Below are 18920 nucleotides of genomic sequence, written 5' to 3'. Positions count from 1 at the left end.
GCATATGTTGACTGTTGTTGTTCAGTCATTCAGTCATGTCCTACTCTTTGTGACCCCGTGGGATCATAGGATGCCATGGGATTTTCTTGGCAAAGATACTGGAGTGGTTTGCCACCTCCTTCTCAAGTGGATTAAGGCAGACAGAGGTTAAATTATTTGTCAAAGGTCGCACAACTAGTAAGTGTTTGAGGTAAAATTTGAACTGAGGTCTTCCTAATTCCAGGCCTAATGCTCTTATCTACTGAGCCACTTAGCTGCCTCCACATATAAGACAGCCTGTCTGGCTACATGTCACAATTTGGGCAATAGGCATTTTGCTCTCCTTTTACTTTTCCAATATGGAAGACTACATGAATCTTTTCTTTTTTCTCATTACTGTATACCTTGTAGTGTTTTCTAGGGCAAGATACAATTAGAACTTCATCATGTATAGGATCATTTGGATAACAAGGAACTCTCCTCCATTTGTGTATCTGGAATGGCTTCTCCTTATCCCTCTTTGCCTGCTGAATTCTTTAAAGCCCAACTCAAAAGGCACCCCTTCTATGAATCCTTGAGTCTACTCCTTTCAACCCACCACCAGAAGTAACCCTCTTCCTTGGCCCTCACACAGCACTATTTTATATTCTTGAATACATGTTTCATTTAATATTTGTATTACAGTTTGTCTTCTTTTATACTAAGCTTTCAGAAACAAAGAAACCATAAATTTTCTATTTCCCCTAGTGCCTACAACAATACTCTGTACACAGGATATGTTTAATGTTCATTGAATGGAGCAATCAATATAACATCTTTATTTTTTTTAGATCTTCTAAGTGACACCTCCAGAACCTCTGGCAAACACAACTTCCTGTTTAATACCTTGTCAATAACTCAGTTAATGTTAATGTAAAAAAGTTAATGAAACAAGTAATTTCCCATTTCCATGAAGACATAATCCCTATCTTGTTATCAACTATTAATCCATGTTTTATCACTAGAAAGTGAAAAATGAACTATTAATCAATTGTTTTTCTTCTGTACTGAGTAATGTAAATAAAAGTGAAACTTCTAGCCTATTCTGCCCTGTTTAGAATTCTGGATCTTGAATTTCTCCTGAAAATTGTTATGTCATAGTTCAGAGAAGATTTTGGGAAAAGGTATGGAATAATTAACTCTCAAATTTTTTCTATAATTAAAAAAAAATAGATCTAAGAATGAAAAGCTGAAATGCTTTTCCATTAAGAGTGGGGCTTACAATGTACTTAAGATATAGCTCAAATCAACTTAAGTAACCCCGCTATCATAGGATAGTTATGCAATCAAACTTTCTAAGTAATCTACTCTATTGTCAATTTCATATTAGTAACTTCTCAGTTACCAAATGCATATTCGCTAAATTATAAAATGTAGAATAAATCATGTTAAAAAACTTTCTTTAGGGATACAACATCTGAACCACAATAATCCTACTGATTATGAATTTGAAACTGGTATTCTTTATTTTAATAAAATTTTCTCAAAGGAACACATAATAACTTACAAGACTTAATAAGAATTCAAGAAAAAAAATTCTGCCAATTTTTATCAAATGAAATAGATTAGATTGTGAAAACAATATATGTCTCATATTCCTGTGATAAGTGAACAGGAGAGAAATGAGGACAGAATACTAATAGAGCACATTCAGCAAAATTTTCTTGATACAGATACATGCTGAATGAGAAAAAATGAATTTCATTATGCTAGGTTGGAGGTATATGGGCTGAGACTGTTATTTAGCAATTTTCCTTTGCTTTATCTTTAATACTATTTAGTGCTTACTTGCATATATCTGTAGAATCTTGTGTTCCTAATGCATACAGTGAAGATCCAATTCTATTGTAATCATCTGCAGCACCTAAGAAAATTTTGAAGATTTACTATATCATTCCAACAGAAATGAAAATTAAGTGCTAGAGAATAAACATAGTTAAGACTTACACAACATTGTCTTCTAAGCCTATGCCATCCACACAACTTTTAAAGTGTTATAAAAAGGTGTATCTAGTGATGCCAATAATAAAGCCCCTTGAATGAGGTTCAAGGCAAACTTATCATATATTAAAATTCTCCACATTAGTAGCTCAAATTATCATAAAACTCCAAGTTTTCTATAAATGTAAAATTTCTTTAAAGTAACTTAATATCCAATTACTATTCTAACAATTCATGGATAGATTTCTATTTAATCCCAAATCAAAATTTTACATACTTATTGTTATTCCAAGGAAAATCCCTTCTGAATAAGCTTTCTCTACCACAAACCCTGGATTTGGAAATGTATTTCTCATTCTGCACATTCTGAAATCTCTCGCAGACACATCATTTTGGGCAAACCTAAATTTACTATTTTCATAGCCATGAATTCTGATTTTTGATAAAGAAATAAGTAAATTTAAAAATCTTGTAGCTTGCTAGGTTAAGTATGAACTGAAAACTCAAGAGATATTTTCATTTTGCTGGTTAATTAACTTTGACTACTTGAGGTTTTTTGGTGGTTGTTCAATCGTTCAGTCATGTTTGACTCTTCATGACTGCATGGACCATAATAATAATATTTTCCAAGGGAGAAACTCTAGGATTTTCTTGGATATATGCAGCTAATAGAATCACCTCTTTAAATACTAATCAAGATGAGATCATATAAAGTTTACTGAGTTTCCTGCGTTTATGTTGTTGGTGTTCATCCTTTGTACTTGAAGAGGACCAATGACATCACAATGTTAGGGTCTAGGTACAGTGTTTTTGACTATGAGTGAAAAGTCCAATATGAGCTTGGAAGTCTCTACCACAGGTTGTGCATAAATAGTCCATTTGAAAATCTGGGATGGTGATGTCTTTAGATTTGGGCATCTCACATTTCCTGTGTGCTACTGGGATTTTGCTTTGCTCTCAGAGCACAGGACCTTCTTTGATGCAGAAATGCCTGCTTTTATTTATCATAATTTAAAGAAAATAAAGATTGACACATATATGTATATGTGTGTGTGCGTGTGCATATACATACATATATAGGTATGTGGGTATGTGTGTGTAAATACACTACAAAGAAATGAAAGCAAAACAAATTAAGTTATTTGCCCATGGCTTTTCAGTATAACAATACGGGAGCTGGGGAAAAAACACTTAAGTCTCCTAACTTTTCGTCCAGAATGCTACTTTCTGTTTGTAGAAACAGCATAAAAAGTATTTTCTCTGTATTTAAGAAGAACTACACTACATATTATAGACAGAAGTTTCCTCGAGAAGAACATAATAAAATATAACTTTCAAATACTCCAAAAAGGAATGGCAAAAAATCAGAACTTTACTGGTTACCAAGCAATAGCCTCCTCCAATTTCCTCCTTCCTATTAAAGCATTTATTAGCCACACACACAGTTTACTGTTATATCAGGTCTTTACATTCAAGTTGTGCATTTATTGATTTAAAAACAAAAATATTTCTATGCTAAGGAAATTGCCAACTGCACAAGATAAGTAACTTTTACTACATTAAGTTTATTCTAGGTTTCTCTTCAGAAAGTTAATACTTACTTTTATGTGACCTTGTCATCCTATCTGATTTGGCAGATGCGTCCTTAACTCGGTTATGATATTCTAAAAGGAATGTTCGCTCATGTTCAAAGAAATCATCTACATCCTGTAGATCAAAACAGAAAAACAAGATTTTTACATAGTCTAAAGTCAGACTACAAGGAAACCTGAGCACTTGCAGAATTGATGCTTCTGAATTGTGATGCTGGAGAAGACTTTTGAGAATCTCTTGAACAACAAGGAGAACAAATCAGTGAATACTTAAAGATAATCTTGTACACTTCATATACCCTCATTTAAGAGGATGAAAAGTAGTCATTTGATTTTAACTATCTGTGCAGAGAGCCTTAGAAGATTCACATTTGTATGTGGCCCTCAAGATATAGCCTTATGCAATGTACTTGTAGAATTATGCCATTCAAAAATAAACTTATTTGCAAAATATAATGGAAAATGAAGCAGACTGGGGGCAGCAGTGAGTACAGCACCGGCCCTGGAGTCAGGAGGACCTGACTTCAAATCCGGCCTCAGACACTTGACACACTTACTAGCAGTATGACCCTGGGCAAGTCACTTAACCCCAACTGCCCTGCCTTCCCCCCTCAAAAAAAAATGAAGCAGAGAAGTAGTGGAGAGTAAAATTAGCTTAAAGAAAGCTTTGCAAGATATTCAACTTAGCTCAATCATACCTAGGATGTTCAAGGTCAGAAATGGAAGGACTAGTGTTTCAACAATCCAGCTAGCAGCTTCTGTGGGGGTGTAAGATCCACCCACAGCCAGCACCCAGAAAGCTGCCAACAGCACAGGTTCTTTTGATCTGCTTAACAAAGGAAAGCAAGGCGAAGGGGTTGACAAGTTTACTTTAATCCAGCATACAGACAGCATTCACTTAGTTCAGGGGAAAAATCCAGCACCCTGAACTTCAGAACAAAATACAAACAAATTACAAACATCAACAGACAGACCCAAGCTCAGAACAAGGGGTAGCCCAGAGTCACGTACCACCACTGCTGCGGCAAAGAGCTCCAGAGAAGAGGAGGCCAACCCCTAGTTTTATATCTTTTTCAGCGTCAGGGGTGAGTCACACATGTGACTCACCCACGTGACCTAGAATCGTCACAAACAGGCGGACTTAAACCCACATGGTCTAAAAGCCTCTGCTGTACCAGATATGTAAACTAGGCCCTCCCTGGAGTTAGCCCCACTTTGGGCCCCACCTTAGTTGCCAATCCACACCCGCATAGATTTTACACCTAATCGGAGTTTGAGCCTGGGGCTTAGCACTTAGTAAGACTCAATGAAATACACTGAATTACTCAAAGCAAACAAAAGCCAAACTCTTCAAGGGCACTTGTTGAACTAAGTGCTAAGGAGCTCATTTTGCTTATCAACACAACTAGAAATAAAAGCGAAAAAGATATACAAAAATCATTTTAGCTAATTGCTTTCTCCACCAATAACAGTGGAACCCCACTGAGACACTAAGTCTCAGGCATACTTTATAGAAGGAGAAATGGTATTGAAGAGAACAAAGAAAGGTAAAACAACTGAGTTGGACTAATTAACTATCTATGTACATAGCTGTCTATCAAATCTGCATTGGAAGATGAGAAAATATTACAAAAACACTGAAAGACTGATATATGATGTGTCTGAAGGAAGGGAAAGTTACTAAAAGCATTGAGAAAATGTCTTTATTAATACTGAAAAAAGCTGACTGAGAGAACATCAATAACTATTGATCTATAATTCTCACTCTCTCACATACACAGAAATATTGAGACATCAATATAGGAAGCAAGAGTATCCCTCATAAGTATAATTAGTAGAGAACATGTAAGCTTTTGGAAGCTAATTCAACGATGAACTACATCTTTACCATTTCTAAAATGAATGATGTTGAAAACAGAAGAATCCATTGTGCTTAATCTTTTAAAAATTTTTATTGAGTTTCAAATTCTCTCCCTCTTTGCAAGTCCCTCCCCCACTGACTGGAAAGACAAACTATATATCAATTACACATGTGAAATCATGAAAAACATCTTGGGGAATTTGGAACTATGCTTAAAGGGCTATAAAATTGTGCATACCCTTTGACCCAGCAATACCACTTCTAGATCTGTATCCCACAGAGATCATAAAAACGGGAAAAGGACCCACACATACAAAAATATTTAATAGATGCTATTTTTGTGGCAATTCAGGTAAAGAATTGGAAATTGAGGGGATGTCATCAGTTGGGGAATGGCTGAACAAGTTGTGGCATATAAATGTAATGTAATATTATTGCACTTTAAGAAATGATGAGCAGGCAGACTTCAGAAAAACCTGAAAATGTTGTATGAACTGATGCAGAGTGAAGGGAGCAGAACCAGGAGAACATTGTACACAGTAACAGCCACACTGTGTGATGAGTGACCTTGACAGACCTAGCTTTTCTCAGCAATGCAAGGATCTAAGAAAACTCCAAAAGACTAATGATGGAATATGTTATCCACACCCAGAGAAAGAACTCTGAAGTCTGAATGCAGATGGAAGCATACTATTTGATCTCCTTTTGTTGTTTCTTCTTTCTCCTGGTTCCTCCCATTAGTCCTAACTCTTCTTTACATCATGACTAATGTGAAAATGTTTAATATGAACGTATAAGTAGAGCCTGTATCAGATTGCATGCCATCTTGGGAAGGGATTGGGGAGGGAAAAAATAAAAAACTCAAAATCTTATGGAAGTGAATGTTAAAAACAAAATAAAGAAGTTATTAAAGCATCTTGGGGAAATAAAGGCAAGAAAAATAAAGTGAAAAAATATGCTTCATTCTGTACTCAAGACTTCATGAGTTCTCTCTCTGAAGGTGGTTAGAATTTTTCATCATGAGTTCTTTGGAATTATCATGGATCATTATATTGATCAGAGCAGCTATCTTTCACAGACAATTCTTATTACAATATTATTGTATTTAACTTTGCAACAGTTCTGGGAAATCTTTCCAGGTTTTTCTGAAACTATCCCCTTCCTCATTTTTCTAGCACAACAGTACTCCATCACAGTCTTATGTTCATAAGTCTCTGCAGGTTTTTCTGAAATAATTCGGCTTGTCTTTCCTTATAGCACTATTACTATTGGCTACTGCTCTAGTAGTCAAAGTGGGGTTCCACTATTATTGGTGGAGAAAGCAATTAGCTAAAATGATTTTTGCATATCTTTATCATTTTTATTATTTCTAATCCTTCCATTTCTACCCTAGGTATGACTGAGCTAAGTTGGATATCTTGCAAAGCTTTCTTTACCATTACATTATAATCATACATAACTTGTCCAGCGATTTCCCCAATTGATAGGCATCCCGTTAATTTTCAATTCTTTGCCACCACAAAATGAGCTACTGTAAATATTTTTGTACAATAGGTCCTTTCCCTTTTATTTCTTTGGGATATAGACCTAATAGTAGTATTTCTGGATCATGTTCTCCAGAATGGTTGGACCAATTCATAGCTCCACTAACAGTACCTTAATGTCCCTATTTTTCTATATTCCCTCCAACATTTGTCATTTTCCTTTTTGGTAATATTAGCCCAACTGGCAGGTATGAAGTGGTACCTCAGAGCTGTTTTAGTGATTCAGAGCATTTCATTTTATTGATCAGAGTAGCCAAGTCTTTCACAGTTAATCTTCATCATTTTACTGATAGTGTGCACAATGATATGCCTGTTCTTCTCACTTAACTTTGCATCAGTTCATAAAGACCTAGCAATGTTTTTATCTGAAACCACTCCTCCTTGTCATTTCCTACAATACAATATTACTCCATCACAATCACATATACCATAACTTGCTCAACTATTCCTCCATTGATGAGTATCCCCTTAATTTCCAATACTTTGCCGCCACAAAAAGATGCTATAAATATTCTTGTACATATAGGTCCTTTTCCTTTCCCTTTGATCTCTTTGGGATACAGACCTAATAGTGGTACTGTTTGGCCAAAAGGTATGCACTTTTTTTTTTATTTAAAGAACTTCTGGCCCAGTCCAACTTGTCCTCTATAATGATTTGACCAGTTCACTACTCAACCAGCAATTCATTAGTGTACCTATTTTTACTTCATCCACTCCAGCATCTGCCATTTCTGATAGGTGTGAGGTGGTACCTCACAGTTTGTTTTAATTTTCCTTTCTCTTCTAATCAGTAGTGCTTTAGAGCATTTTTTTCATAACTATAAAGATTTTTGCTTTCTTCTCTTGAAAACTGCCTGTTCATACCCTTTGATAATTTATGATCTGGGGAAAAGATCTTATTTTTACAAATTTGACTTAGTTCCTCATATATTTGAGAAACAAGGTCTTTTTCAGAGAAACTTGCTATAAACATTTTTGATATTAGCTCTCTTTAGTCCTAATCAACTTTTTGTGACTCCACCGAGGATTTTCTTAGCAAAGATACTAGAGTGGTTTGCCATTTCCTTCTCCAGGTCACTTTACAGAAACTGAGGCAACATGGTGAAGTGACCTGCCCAGGGTCACATAGCTAGTAAATGTCTGAGGCTGGATTTGAATTCTTATCTTCAGGTCCAGCACTTTATCCACCACACCACCTAGGTGACCTATTGTCTGTAGTATCTTTTAGCAAACTATAGTTCCCCAGATCATCTCTTTTAATTAGGTCTATTTTTGCGTTTGCTTTGTCTGGGACCATGATTGCTTCTACTGTCTTTTTTTACTTCAGTTAAAGCATATTAGATTCAGCTCCAGCCCTTTGTGTGTCTTTCTGTTTCAAGTGTGGCTCTTGTACACAACAGTGTTGGATTCTGATTTCTAATCCATTTGACTATCCAATTGCATTTTGCAGGTGAGCCATCACACTTTTTTTTTAATTTGCCCCCCCCATCCCATTTTCTTCTCTTTATCCTTCTCTTTTTATCCTGTTCCTCTTCCATAATGCTTTCCTTTTGACCACTGGCTCCATTAATCCATACCCTGCCCTCCCTTTAAAATCTACCCTCCCTTTGCTTATCCCCTTTCCCTCCTACTTTCCTATTGGGTAAGTTAGATTTCTATACCCAACTGAGTGTATGTGTACGTCCTTTGGTCTTTCATATCCTTTTTATGCCTCTCGAGTCTTGTGTTTGAATGTCAACTTCTCCATTAAGGCTGTTCTTTTCATCAGGAATGCTTGCAAGCCCTCTATTTCATTAAATATCCACTTTTTTCCCTGAAGGAGTATAACTCAGTTTTGCTCGATGATTCTTGATTGTAATCTTAATTCCTTTGCCTTCTAGAATATCATATTCCAAGCCTCTCCTGTCTTGCAGTGTGGAAGATGCTAACTCTTGTATGATCCTGACTCTGGCTCCACAATATCTGAATTCTTTTCCTCCCAAAATGTTTGCAGTATTTTCTCTTTGATCTGGGAGCTCTCAAATTTGGCTATAATATTCCTGAGAGCCTTTGTTCTGAGATCTCTTTCAGGAAGGTATGGGTAGATTCTTTCCATTTATATTTGACCCTATGGTTTTTAACATATATGAATTGATTTCCTTGATGTTTTCTTGAAATATGATGGCTAGACTTTTTTTTTCCCCTTTTTTTGAGTAACGGCTTTCTGGCAGTCCACTAAGTCTTAAATTCTCTCTCTTTAATCTACTTTCCAGGTGAGGATTTTTTTTGATAAGATATTTCATATTTTTTCATTATTTTGACTTTGTTTACATTGTTGATATCTCACAGAATCATTGGCTTTCTCTTGCATAATTTTTTTTTTTTAAAGAATTCTTTTCCTCAGTGAGTTATTGTACCTCTTGTTCCATTTGGCCAATCTTGCTTTTTAAGGAGTTCTTTTCTTTGGTGAATTTTTATCCCTCTTTTACCATCTGGCCAATTTGTTTTTAAATTTATTATTTATTTCAATATTTTTTGGTGTCCCTATTACTAAGCTAATTGTCTTTTCATAATTTTTTTGCATCATTCTCATTCCCAGCTCTTATCTTTTTCTTTATCTTCAAGCAAATCTTGTTGGGCTCATTTCCACCTAGCATTTTCTTTTTCTTTTTTTTCTGTTTTGAGGCTTTGCTTATAGCTGCTTTTATGTTCTTATTTTCTTCTGTTTGTATCTTGGTCTTCTGTGCCACTGTAGTAGCTTTTTATGGTCAAGTTTTTTTTGTTGTTTGCTCATTTGAACTTCATGTAGGACTCTGCTCACCAGGGGGCGGAAGGGCACTGCCCCAAGCTTAAGGCGGCTTTTTTATGCTACTGTTTTGAGAGCTATTTCTTGTGTCAAGTTTTTGGTGCTTCCAAGGAGATATGATATAGGGGGAAATGTGATCACCTCTCCTGGTATGTGCTCTGGGCTTTACACAGGAAAGGCCCATGCTCCTTTGCTGCTGCAAGCACTAGCATGCCTCTTGGCCCCAGAACTAGGACCAGGTCTCCAGCTCTCTGTGGCCACAAATGCTAGTAGGTTCCTCTCTTCCTTGGAACTGCTGCCAGGGCCCCTACTCCCTTGTGACCATCCACAAGTGCTTCTCTCCTCCTTGGAACTGTGACACAGAACTAGATATGAGCAATAGAGTTGTCGATAAGTACCAGCAGGGAATCCCCTGTAATCTCTTTCTGACGAGTTGTCCAGCCCTTTATCATCTCTAGGAGGACAGCTCCTAAAGTAGTCGCTGCAGTTGCTGTCACAGACACTTTCAAGGTCTGGTGCTGACGCTACCACCTTGTGCACTATGGGCTGGCCCCCCACCCCAGTGTCACAGACCTGCTGATCTATATCATTAAGGCAGAATTCATAACTTCAAAGATAACCATGAATATGCCTGAATGGTCCAGAATCACAGGACATAAGGAATTCTCTAAGTAGAAGGCAGAGGAGTTAAAGCATTTATTGAAACTCAAAAGTAGCAGACCCATGGACCAGTGTCTCCAATTCAACATCCTGGCAAGAACCTTCTAAAACCAGTATGCCCATCTCACAACAGTGACCAGGAGGCCACAAAAACATTATGGCAGCAAGCCAAACCATACTGGTGCTTCCCCCCCCCCCCCAATGCCAGGGCCCTCCAGCAAGAAGACCACACACTGGCCTGAAGCCCCTGCTCAGCACTCTCTGGTCTCCATGAGGGTCAGTCCTGCTTTTTTGTAGCGCCTGCCACCGTCGCCACCACTTCCGCTGCAATCTCCAAACTGTGTTCCAGCTAGCTGACTGCTTCCTCTCTCCTTAAGCTCTTAACTGCTCTCATCAACTGCCTCTTAGCTCTACTCCAACCGTTCAGCAAGCTCCTCCCACCACAGGCTTCATGTCACCAAAACTCAGGTGCCTACCATTGGCTCCAGTCCTAGCCATTCCCCCCAGCACTCTGAAAGCCCTGCCCCCAAAGCCCAGTGAATGGGAGGGAAAGATCTTCCCATTCACTGATTGCCTTTATGTGACCTCAGATGTCTTAGCATGGAAAATTTCTCAAAAATGACCTTTTGTTGGTTCTGCCACTCCAAAATTTGATTTGAGGTCTTATTTTAAATTTGTTTGGAGAGGGATTTTGGGAAAATACAACTGGGTTTCTGTTTCTCTGATACTATCTTTAGCTTACTTTTGTTTACTCATTTTCCCAGAATATTTTTTTTTAATTTGAACTTTATTTTAGCGTTTGGCTCTGCTGACCGGTCGCAGAGTTGGAGGTAGAGGGGCTAACAGTCCTGAGCATCAAGTTTTTATGTCTTAGCTGTTTTTACAGTTAGCTATTAGGGGTGGGAGCCTGTAAGTTTTCAGTGCTTTCCTAGTCTGTGCTTACTGTCCTTACCCAAATAATGCCCTTGCTCCTTTGCAACCACAACTCCTCATTTCCCTGGAACTGTGACAACTGGGAGATAAAACCCTTGCTCCCTGATTACCACAATTGCCTCTCTGCCTTGGAACTACAATCTGGAACTGTGTAATGGGCAAAGGAGTTGCCAAATGGGACCAGATCATGGGCCCAGTACTCACACAGACTCTTCTGTAATCTTGTTTTGAGCAGGTGCTCAATCCCCTCATTGTTCATGGATGCTGGGTGTTCCCCTTATGGCTGCTATTACCGTGAAGGCCTGCAGTTGGTGTGATTTCCACTGTGCTGTACTTTGGGCCAGCCCTCACCCCAGTGCTACAAACCTCTCTATCATTCTAAATTGTCCTGGACTAGAAATGCAACTTACTGTGACTTTCTGTCGGTTATGCTCCTTAGAATTTGATTTAACATATTTTCTTAAAGTTGTTTAGAAGGGAACATTGGAAGAGACTGACAAACATGCTCCCTTAACTGCATCACTTTAGCTCCGTTCTTACAGAATCCTTTGCAACCAGGTATCTCCCACCTATATATCAATCAGGTGACATTTATTAAGTGCCTGATATGATGAATTAACTGAAGAACAAAAGAAACACGCATGGTTTACTGATGGGACAGCAAAATATCTGGGCCACAAAAGATAGCAGTAGCCTATATAACCCATGTACTAGGCAGACTTTGGAAAGTACTGGGATGGGTGGAAGTAGTAAATAGGCTGAACTTATGGCAGTACATTAAGCTATCAAAACAGAACAAGAAGGTCAATATCATATATTCACTGATTCATGGGTGGTAGCTAATGGGCTAGCTACATGGATGCCTATGTGGAAAAATAAACAAGTGTGGGGCAAAGAATTGTGGGAAGTCAATATGGGCCATGTCTTTGGTTACTAATTTGTCAGTTTTTCATGCAGATGCTCATGTGGCCCTCACACTAGAATGTAAGTACAATGCACGTGCTGATCGACTAGCAAAGATTGCTACTCAACATATTCTCCCTACTCTGACACCAAGTGATGATCCAGTACTAGCAAAGTGGATTCATTCAAACGTCCGGCCATTTAGGGGTCCAGGCTACACACCAATGGGCACAAGATTGAGGTATTAGTATCTCTCATTCATTGTTAAAACAAGAAGCAGAGGAATGCTATATATGTCAACTGGAAAAGGAAAGAACTGTTCCTCGGGTAGTAACTGGAGAGACAGCAAGGGGAAAAGTTCCAGTGCAAATTTGGCAAATAGATTGTATTGGACCACTACTCCAAGATAAAGGAGGGAAATTTATATGTACTTGTGTTGACACCTATTCAGGTGTACTAGTGGCTTGTCCTTATAAAAATGCAACCCAGAAAACACCTGTAAAACTCTAGATGTCATAAATCTGTATTATTGAACCCCAATGCAGATTCAAAGTGACAATGGGTCACATTTCAAAGGTAATGAAAAGAAGAGATATTGTATACTAAACAATACAGAATTGATATATCATATTCCATATAATCCACAAGCATCTGGGTTAACTGAAAGAATGAATGGATTATTGAAAGAACAATTAAGAAAGTGAAGTTCTATTAATTCGTACCAACATTGGAAGGATAATTTGTTTACTGCTTTATACAATTTGAATAACACCATTGGGAGAAAGCACACTTCTAGCCAGAATGACAACCCCAAATCTGCAAATTAAAAAACAACAAAAACAAATGATCCTAAATATTGAGCATCAGACGGTGAGGCAAGATGTCCTGCCACTGTATCCAGGAATACCTGGCTCTGCAGGATATGATTTACATTTTGGTTGGAAGAAATAAGGAAAATCTCTACTGGAATATGTATGAGAATCCCTAAGAATCATTTTGGACGGATATCACCTAAATCAGGATTAGCAGCTCAAGGGATACAGCTATTGGCTGGAGTGATAGATCCTAATTATCAAGGAGAAATTACTGTGACATTCCAAAATTTAGGTGAAGAACCTTGTGAAAACTCCCCCTCCTTCTGAAAAAACTATCAGAGAATCTGAAGGATTTGGTTTTACTTATGGAAGCCAGACAATGTTCTAAAGGCTGTGGAAACTATAGCCCATGGGAAGGATAACACTGTAACTGTTGTTTATTCAGAAGATGATTACTAAATTTACCCTTAACTCATATATTCTGTGAATGAGGCTATGACAGTGGGTTCATGAACTCCAGAAGCACAGCTAACCCTCTATCTACCTTGCTTCTGGTTATTGCCTCCTTGTTTCTTTTTGGCTTTTTGTCTGTTAAACTTGTTTGCTAGATTTGTTTCCTGCAGGCTTAGTATCCTCCACCTGCAGATGCCTGATAGCTTAAGGTGGATGTCACCCCCTGTCCACAACTGCAATGTGTCACCCCTGGACCTGGTGTTGACCAAGCTCTGGATGCCAGCTAAAGAACTGACCTCAGGAATGGGACCTCTTGGGGCAGGGACAGCTCCATGTCCAATTTCAGCAGGAAGTAGCCATGGAAGAAGAGACCATTGCCCCTTACCCCAAGATTTTGGGACCCATCCTTTCGAGGGAAGAATGATGGGGTGCTTGTGCTCAAGCCCCACCCTACGATATTGTTTTATGTGGCTTATTTTGTGTTGTCCCTATTATACTATTGTTAAGTTCTGTTGACACCAGTTACCCCATTGACCTACATAATGGATACAAAAGATACTGGGGCCAAATATACTGTTAATGTATTTTTGCTTAATGGAAAGATCCTTCCCATCCATTAACAGGCCCCTGGTGACCTGCTAAAGTCACATGGAAGCCTAAGTTACATGAAGCCTGTGGTTGGAGGAGTTTGCTGAACAGGTGGAACAGAAAGGATGGAGCACGAAGGGGGGAACAGGAAGAGTGGAGAAGGGAGGAAGTTGGTCAGAACAGTTAGAGGTGAGGGAGAGAGGGGAAGCAGTCAAGCAGGCAGTTGGCTGTGAATTTTTGTTTGCGGGAAGGCCTCAGCAGGGCGAAGGCTTTGGGATGGTGGTGGCCCCTGCAGTGATAATATGTATAAACTTCTTTGTTGCTTTGATGAATGTGGCTTTCTGGTGTTTGAATAAATATTTTGGTTCTGTCTTCCACATAGGGAGTCTGTTATATTTTGCAACTCAGAACTATGCCAGCATATTCATAATTACCGTTGGTGCCGTGAATATTATGTTGGCCAAAAACACTGCTATGTACCAGCCACTGTGTTAAGTACTGAGAACACACAAAAAAAAGCAAAAGACAGTCTGTAACCTTGAGCTTACAATCTAATAAAGGAAAAAAACATGCAAACCAATGTATACAAAGCAAGCTATGTACAGGATAAATATGAAATAAAAAGATAAAAGACATTGAAGATAAGAGGAAGTAGGGAAGGCTTCCTATAAAAGGTGGGATTTTAGTCAGGGCTTTAAGGAACCAGGGAGGTCAGTAGTCAGAGGGGAGAAAGGAGAGGATTTCAGGTATGGGGGATAATCAGAGAGAAAAGAATGCCTGGAGTTGAGAGATGAAGTATCTTGTTTTGGAACAGCCAGGAGGCCAATGTCACTAGATCAAGAGTATGTGTCAGAGAATAAGGTCAAAGAAGACAGGAAAGGCAGAAGAGGGCTAGGTTATGAAGGGCTCTGAATGCCAAACAGAGCATTTTGTATTTGTTCCTAGTAGCAACAGGAAGCCACTGGAGTTTATTGTGTGGCAGCTAGGGACGGGGGGGAGAAGGTGAATGACATATTCAGACCTGTATTCAGGAAAATCACTTTAGTGGTCGAATGGAGGATGTATTACAGTGAAGAGACACCTGAAGCAGGCAGACCCATCGGCAGGTAATTGAAACAATCAAGGTGTAATGTGATGAGGGCTTGAACTAGTGGCAGTGTCAGAGAAAAGAAGAGAGTGTATTCAAGAGATATGGCCAAGGTGAAGTGGACAGGCAACAGACTGGATATGGGGATAGATAGAGGAAGATCATTCAGGATTCCTTGAGTAATGAAATAACATGAATGTTGTTGTTCAGTCGTTTCTGACTCTTTGTGACTCTATGGACCGTAGCCTAACCCCAGGCCCTTCTATCCTCCACTCTCTCTCAAAGTCTGAGTTCATGTTCGTTGTTTCCATGACACTATTCTATCCATCTCATCCTCTGCCACCCCCTTTTCCTTTTGCCTTCAATCTTTCCCAACATGAGTGTCTTTTTCAATGATTCCTGTTTTCTTATTATGTGGCTAAAGTATACTTCAATAAGATAATAAACATCAGGTGAAGCATTAAACAAAGAGACTATAAGCTTGCCAAATTTATTTCCCCCTGTGACAGAGGAAATCTAATCCAGAGTCTGGGTCTAAGAAGGATTCCCTGTGAATGGTGATGTTGTCGAGATCATATGGTTGACACTGTGATGACCACATGAAGCAAAGCTTTCTGGAACAGTTCTGTAACAACTTAAAGGAATTTGATCTATTTATCCACACAGTAAAGACTAAATGGATGAAGAATGTATTTCCAAGATTTCAACATGCATTTGCAATATACATCCTGTAGAACTTGTCCAAAGTTGTATGTATGCCAGCAACAATGTGCTGGGACCAGAGTTGATAAGGAGGTGAGAGCCTGATTGCTTTCAGAAGATGAAAAGGTCTTTTAATGCTCTCAAGTTTCATCTTTTCAAAACAACTACTAATAGGTAACATATATATCGCACTTACTTATCGCACTTAATTACTATTATCGCACTTAATGTTCTAAGCCAGAGCTGTCCAACCTTAGGTTTTTACTGAAACAATAGACAATGTATTTTGATTTGCCATTTCAGTGAGAGCTCTGTGATAGTTTACTAAAACATTTGTGTAAGTTTCTATGTTTGTAGGTAGGCTGCACAAATCTCACTGAGGGCCACATTTTGGACAGCCCCGTTCTAGGCTAGGGGTGGGGAACCAGCAGCCTTGATGCGACATCTGGTCTTGTAGGTCCTCGGGTGCAGCTTTCTGACCAAATCCAAGTTTTACAGAATGAATCCTTTTAAAGGGGATTTGTTCTGTGAAGTCTGGATTCATTCAAAGGGCCACACTTGAGGACCTAGAGGACCACATATGGGGTCCCCACCCCCGTTCCGGGCATTGTATTATACAATTTATAAATATTACTTCATTTGATCCTCACAAGAACCCTGGAAGGTAGATACTATCATTATTCCCATTTTACAGTGAGGAAACTAGTACAAACAGAAGTTAAGCGACTTGTCTAAGGTCGCAGAGCTAGTAAGTATCCGAGGCCAGATTTTCATGTCTTCCTGACTCCAGGTCCAGTGCTCTGTTCATTGTGCCAACTAGTTGGCCCTAACATTTTATAGGTGATGCTATACGTCAGTGAGACATGAACACCATTACTTCTAAAGAACGAAGACAAAGAACACACAGAGGGCAATGAAAAGGTGTAAATGGTAAATATGTAGTCTGTAACCAATGAGGAACTGTAAAGAAGAACATTAGAAGGAAGAAAAGATGGGCTGATATGGTGGCAAGAAGGGGTAATAACAAACAGGCTGACAACCACAGTCTTCCACTGAAATGTCCAGAGAAAATAGGGAAGGCACAATGAGTAGATTCCCTGTAATGAACTTTTGGGATCTTTAAGAAAAGACAGGCACAGCATGAACAGGCATAGTTGAAATGTAATCTACTTTGTTGGAGGGAATTCCTAAATCTATGAGATCACAAATACATTTGAATATCCAAATAAGAAAGAAGGAGAGGAGTTTGGGAGAAAGAAAACAATCATTTTTTTTAATAACCCCATTACATCTATCAACCCCTATTTCTGAAGGTAAATTCTCCCCAGCAGGGGCAGCTAGATGGCACAGTGGATAGACTGCTGGGCCTGGAATCAAAAAAGAATCAAAAAAAATCTTCCTGAGTTAAAATCCAGCTTCGGACACTTACTAGCTGTGTGACCCTGAGCAAATCACTTAACCCTGCTTGCATCATCTGTAAAATGAGCTGGAGATGGAAATGGCAAACCACTCTATTATCTTTGCCAAGAAAACTCCAAATGGGGTCACTAAGAGTTAGACATGACTGAAAGAACTGAATAACAACACAACAACAGAATCCTCCCCGTGACTTAGCGAACGCTAAACAAACCCAATTATTAGTAGACTATTCCCCTCTTACATACATAGTTCTATAAAATATTATTTATTGAAAAGAGCTGAAATAACTAGTTAATTTCCACAAATAAAAAAATCTCCAGCCCACAAGATATAAAAATCAGTGTCAATTGGGAATATTTATATGAACTCATGAAGAGTAAAATAAGCACAATTTTAAAAAACCATATAAAATGACTAAAGCAACATAAATGAAAACCACTAAAAGGCCAAACTGAATAAATGAAAAAGCAAAACAAAACCAAAACCAACTATGGCTCCAAAGAATATAGACAGGGCTAGGGGCTAGATAACCATACTGTTAAACACAACCACTCTACTAATTGTTTTTAACTTTTTTTTTTTGATATAAAGAGGTGTCTAATCAATGGTGGAGTATATCTTGAAATAGTAATGACGAATAAACAAAAGGCACCAATGAATTTTTTTTAGAAAGTTGTTAACAGAGTTAAAATGGAAGGTTGGAGTAGAATTTATCAGCTTCAACTTATGCAAAAAAGGAAGGGAGAGCAATTAGGATCTCAGAGGATAACTACATTTTGATAAAAGGTACCATAGACAATGAAGCAATAGCAATACTGAACCTGCATGCACCAAATACTGTACCATCTAAACTTTTAAAAGAAGTTAAATGAATTACAGATGGAGTTAGATAGGAGTACTATTTAACAGTGGGGGAACTTTAATCTTCCCCTCTCAGAACTAGATAAATATAACCAAAAATAAAAAGAAAGAAGTCAAGGAAGTGATAGAACTCTAGATAAGCTAGATACTATAGGTATCAGGGGGAATTGGATGGAAATACAAAGGAATACACCTTTTCTCAGCAATTCATGGCACCTTAAAAAAAAAAAAACTGACCATATACTAGTGCAGGGCTGTCCAACCTTAGGTTATCTTAGGGCCCCATTACAATAAAATGATTATTTGAGGGCCATACCCAGAATAAAAAATACAGTACACTAATAGAAAGTGGGGGAACCCGCATCATCAATACAATAGGCAAATGTGCAAAGCACAAAAGCAAATACAAAACAACAATGTGACAACACAAAAGTATAAAGGTATGTGCATACTGATTAGTCTGCATCATAGAGATGGAACACATCCCACAGATCGATTGAAAATTCCACGTGATATGTTCCGTCCGTAATACTGCTTAAAAACACCAAAGAAAATCAACATCAACGAGATTATTTATTAGTGATGGAATTTAAAAATCTAATATGTATTCCATGCAAAATATTATTTTATTTTTTTGCTCGTGAAAATTAAAACCTACAGGCACACTGCATAAAATTGCACTGCAGGCCGCTCACAGGCTGTATTTTGGACAGCCCTGTATTAGTGTATAAAAATTTTATAGTTAAAAGCAGAAATAC

General features: G+C 38.2%; 1 protein-coding gene across 1 annotated transcript in view; it reads right to left on the bottom strand.

Moving 5' to 3' along the window:
- Positions 1 to 18920, bottom strand: part of SNX6 (sorting nexin 6) — a 108099-nt gene that overhangs the window by 33021 nt on the left and 56158 nt on the right. The window contains exons 7-8 of the mRNA XM_036750319.1: positions 3561 to 3666; positions 1807 to 1882 (exon numbers count right to left, since the gene is read on the bottom strand). Of these exons, the coding sequence (XP_036606214.1) occupies positions 1807 to 1882; positions 3561 to 3666 (182 nt within the window). The remainder of the gene's footprint in view (positions 1 to 1806; positions 1883 to 3560; positions 3667 to 18920) is intronic.

Source organism: Trichosurus vulpecula, chromosome 3 (assembly GCF_011100635.1).
Source record: "Trichosurus vulpecula isolate mTriVul1 chromosome 3, mTriVul1.pri, whole genome shotgun sequence".
In the NCBI taxonomy this organism is placed as follows: Eukaryota; Metazoa; Chordata; class Mammalia; order Diprotodontia; family Phalangeridae; genus Trichosurus; species Trichosurus vulpecula.
This window is presented reverse-complemented; position numbering and strand designations above follow the sequence as displayed.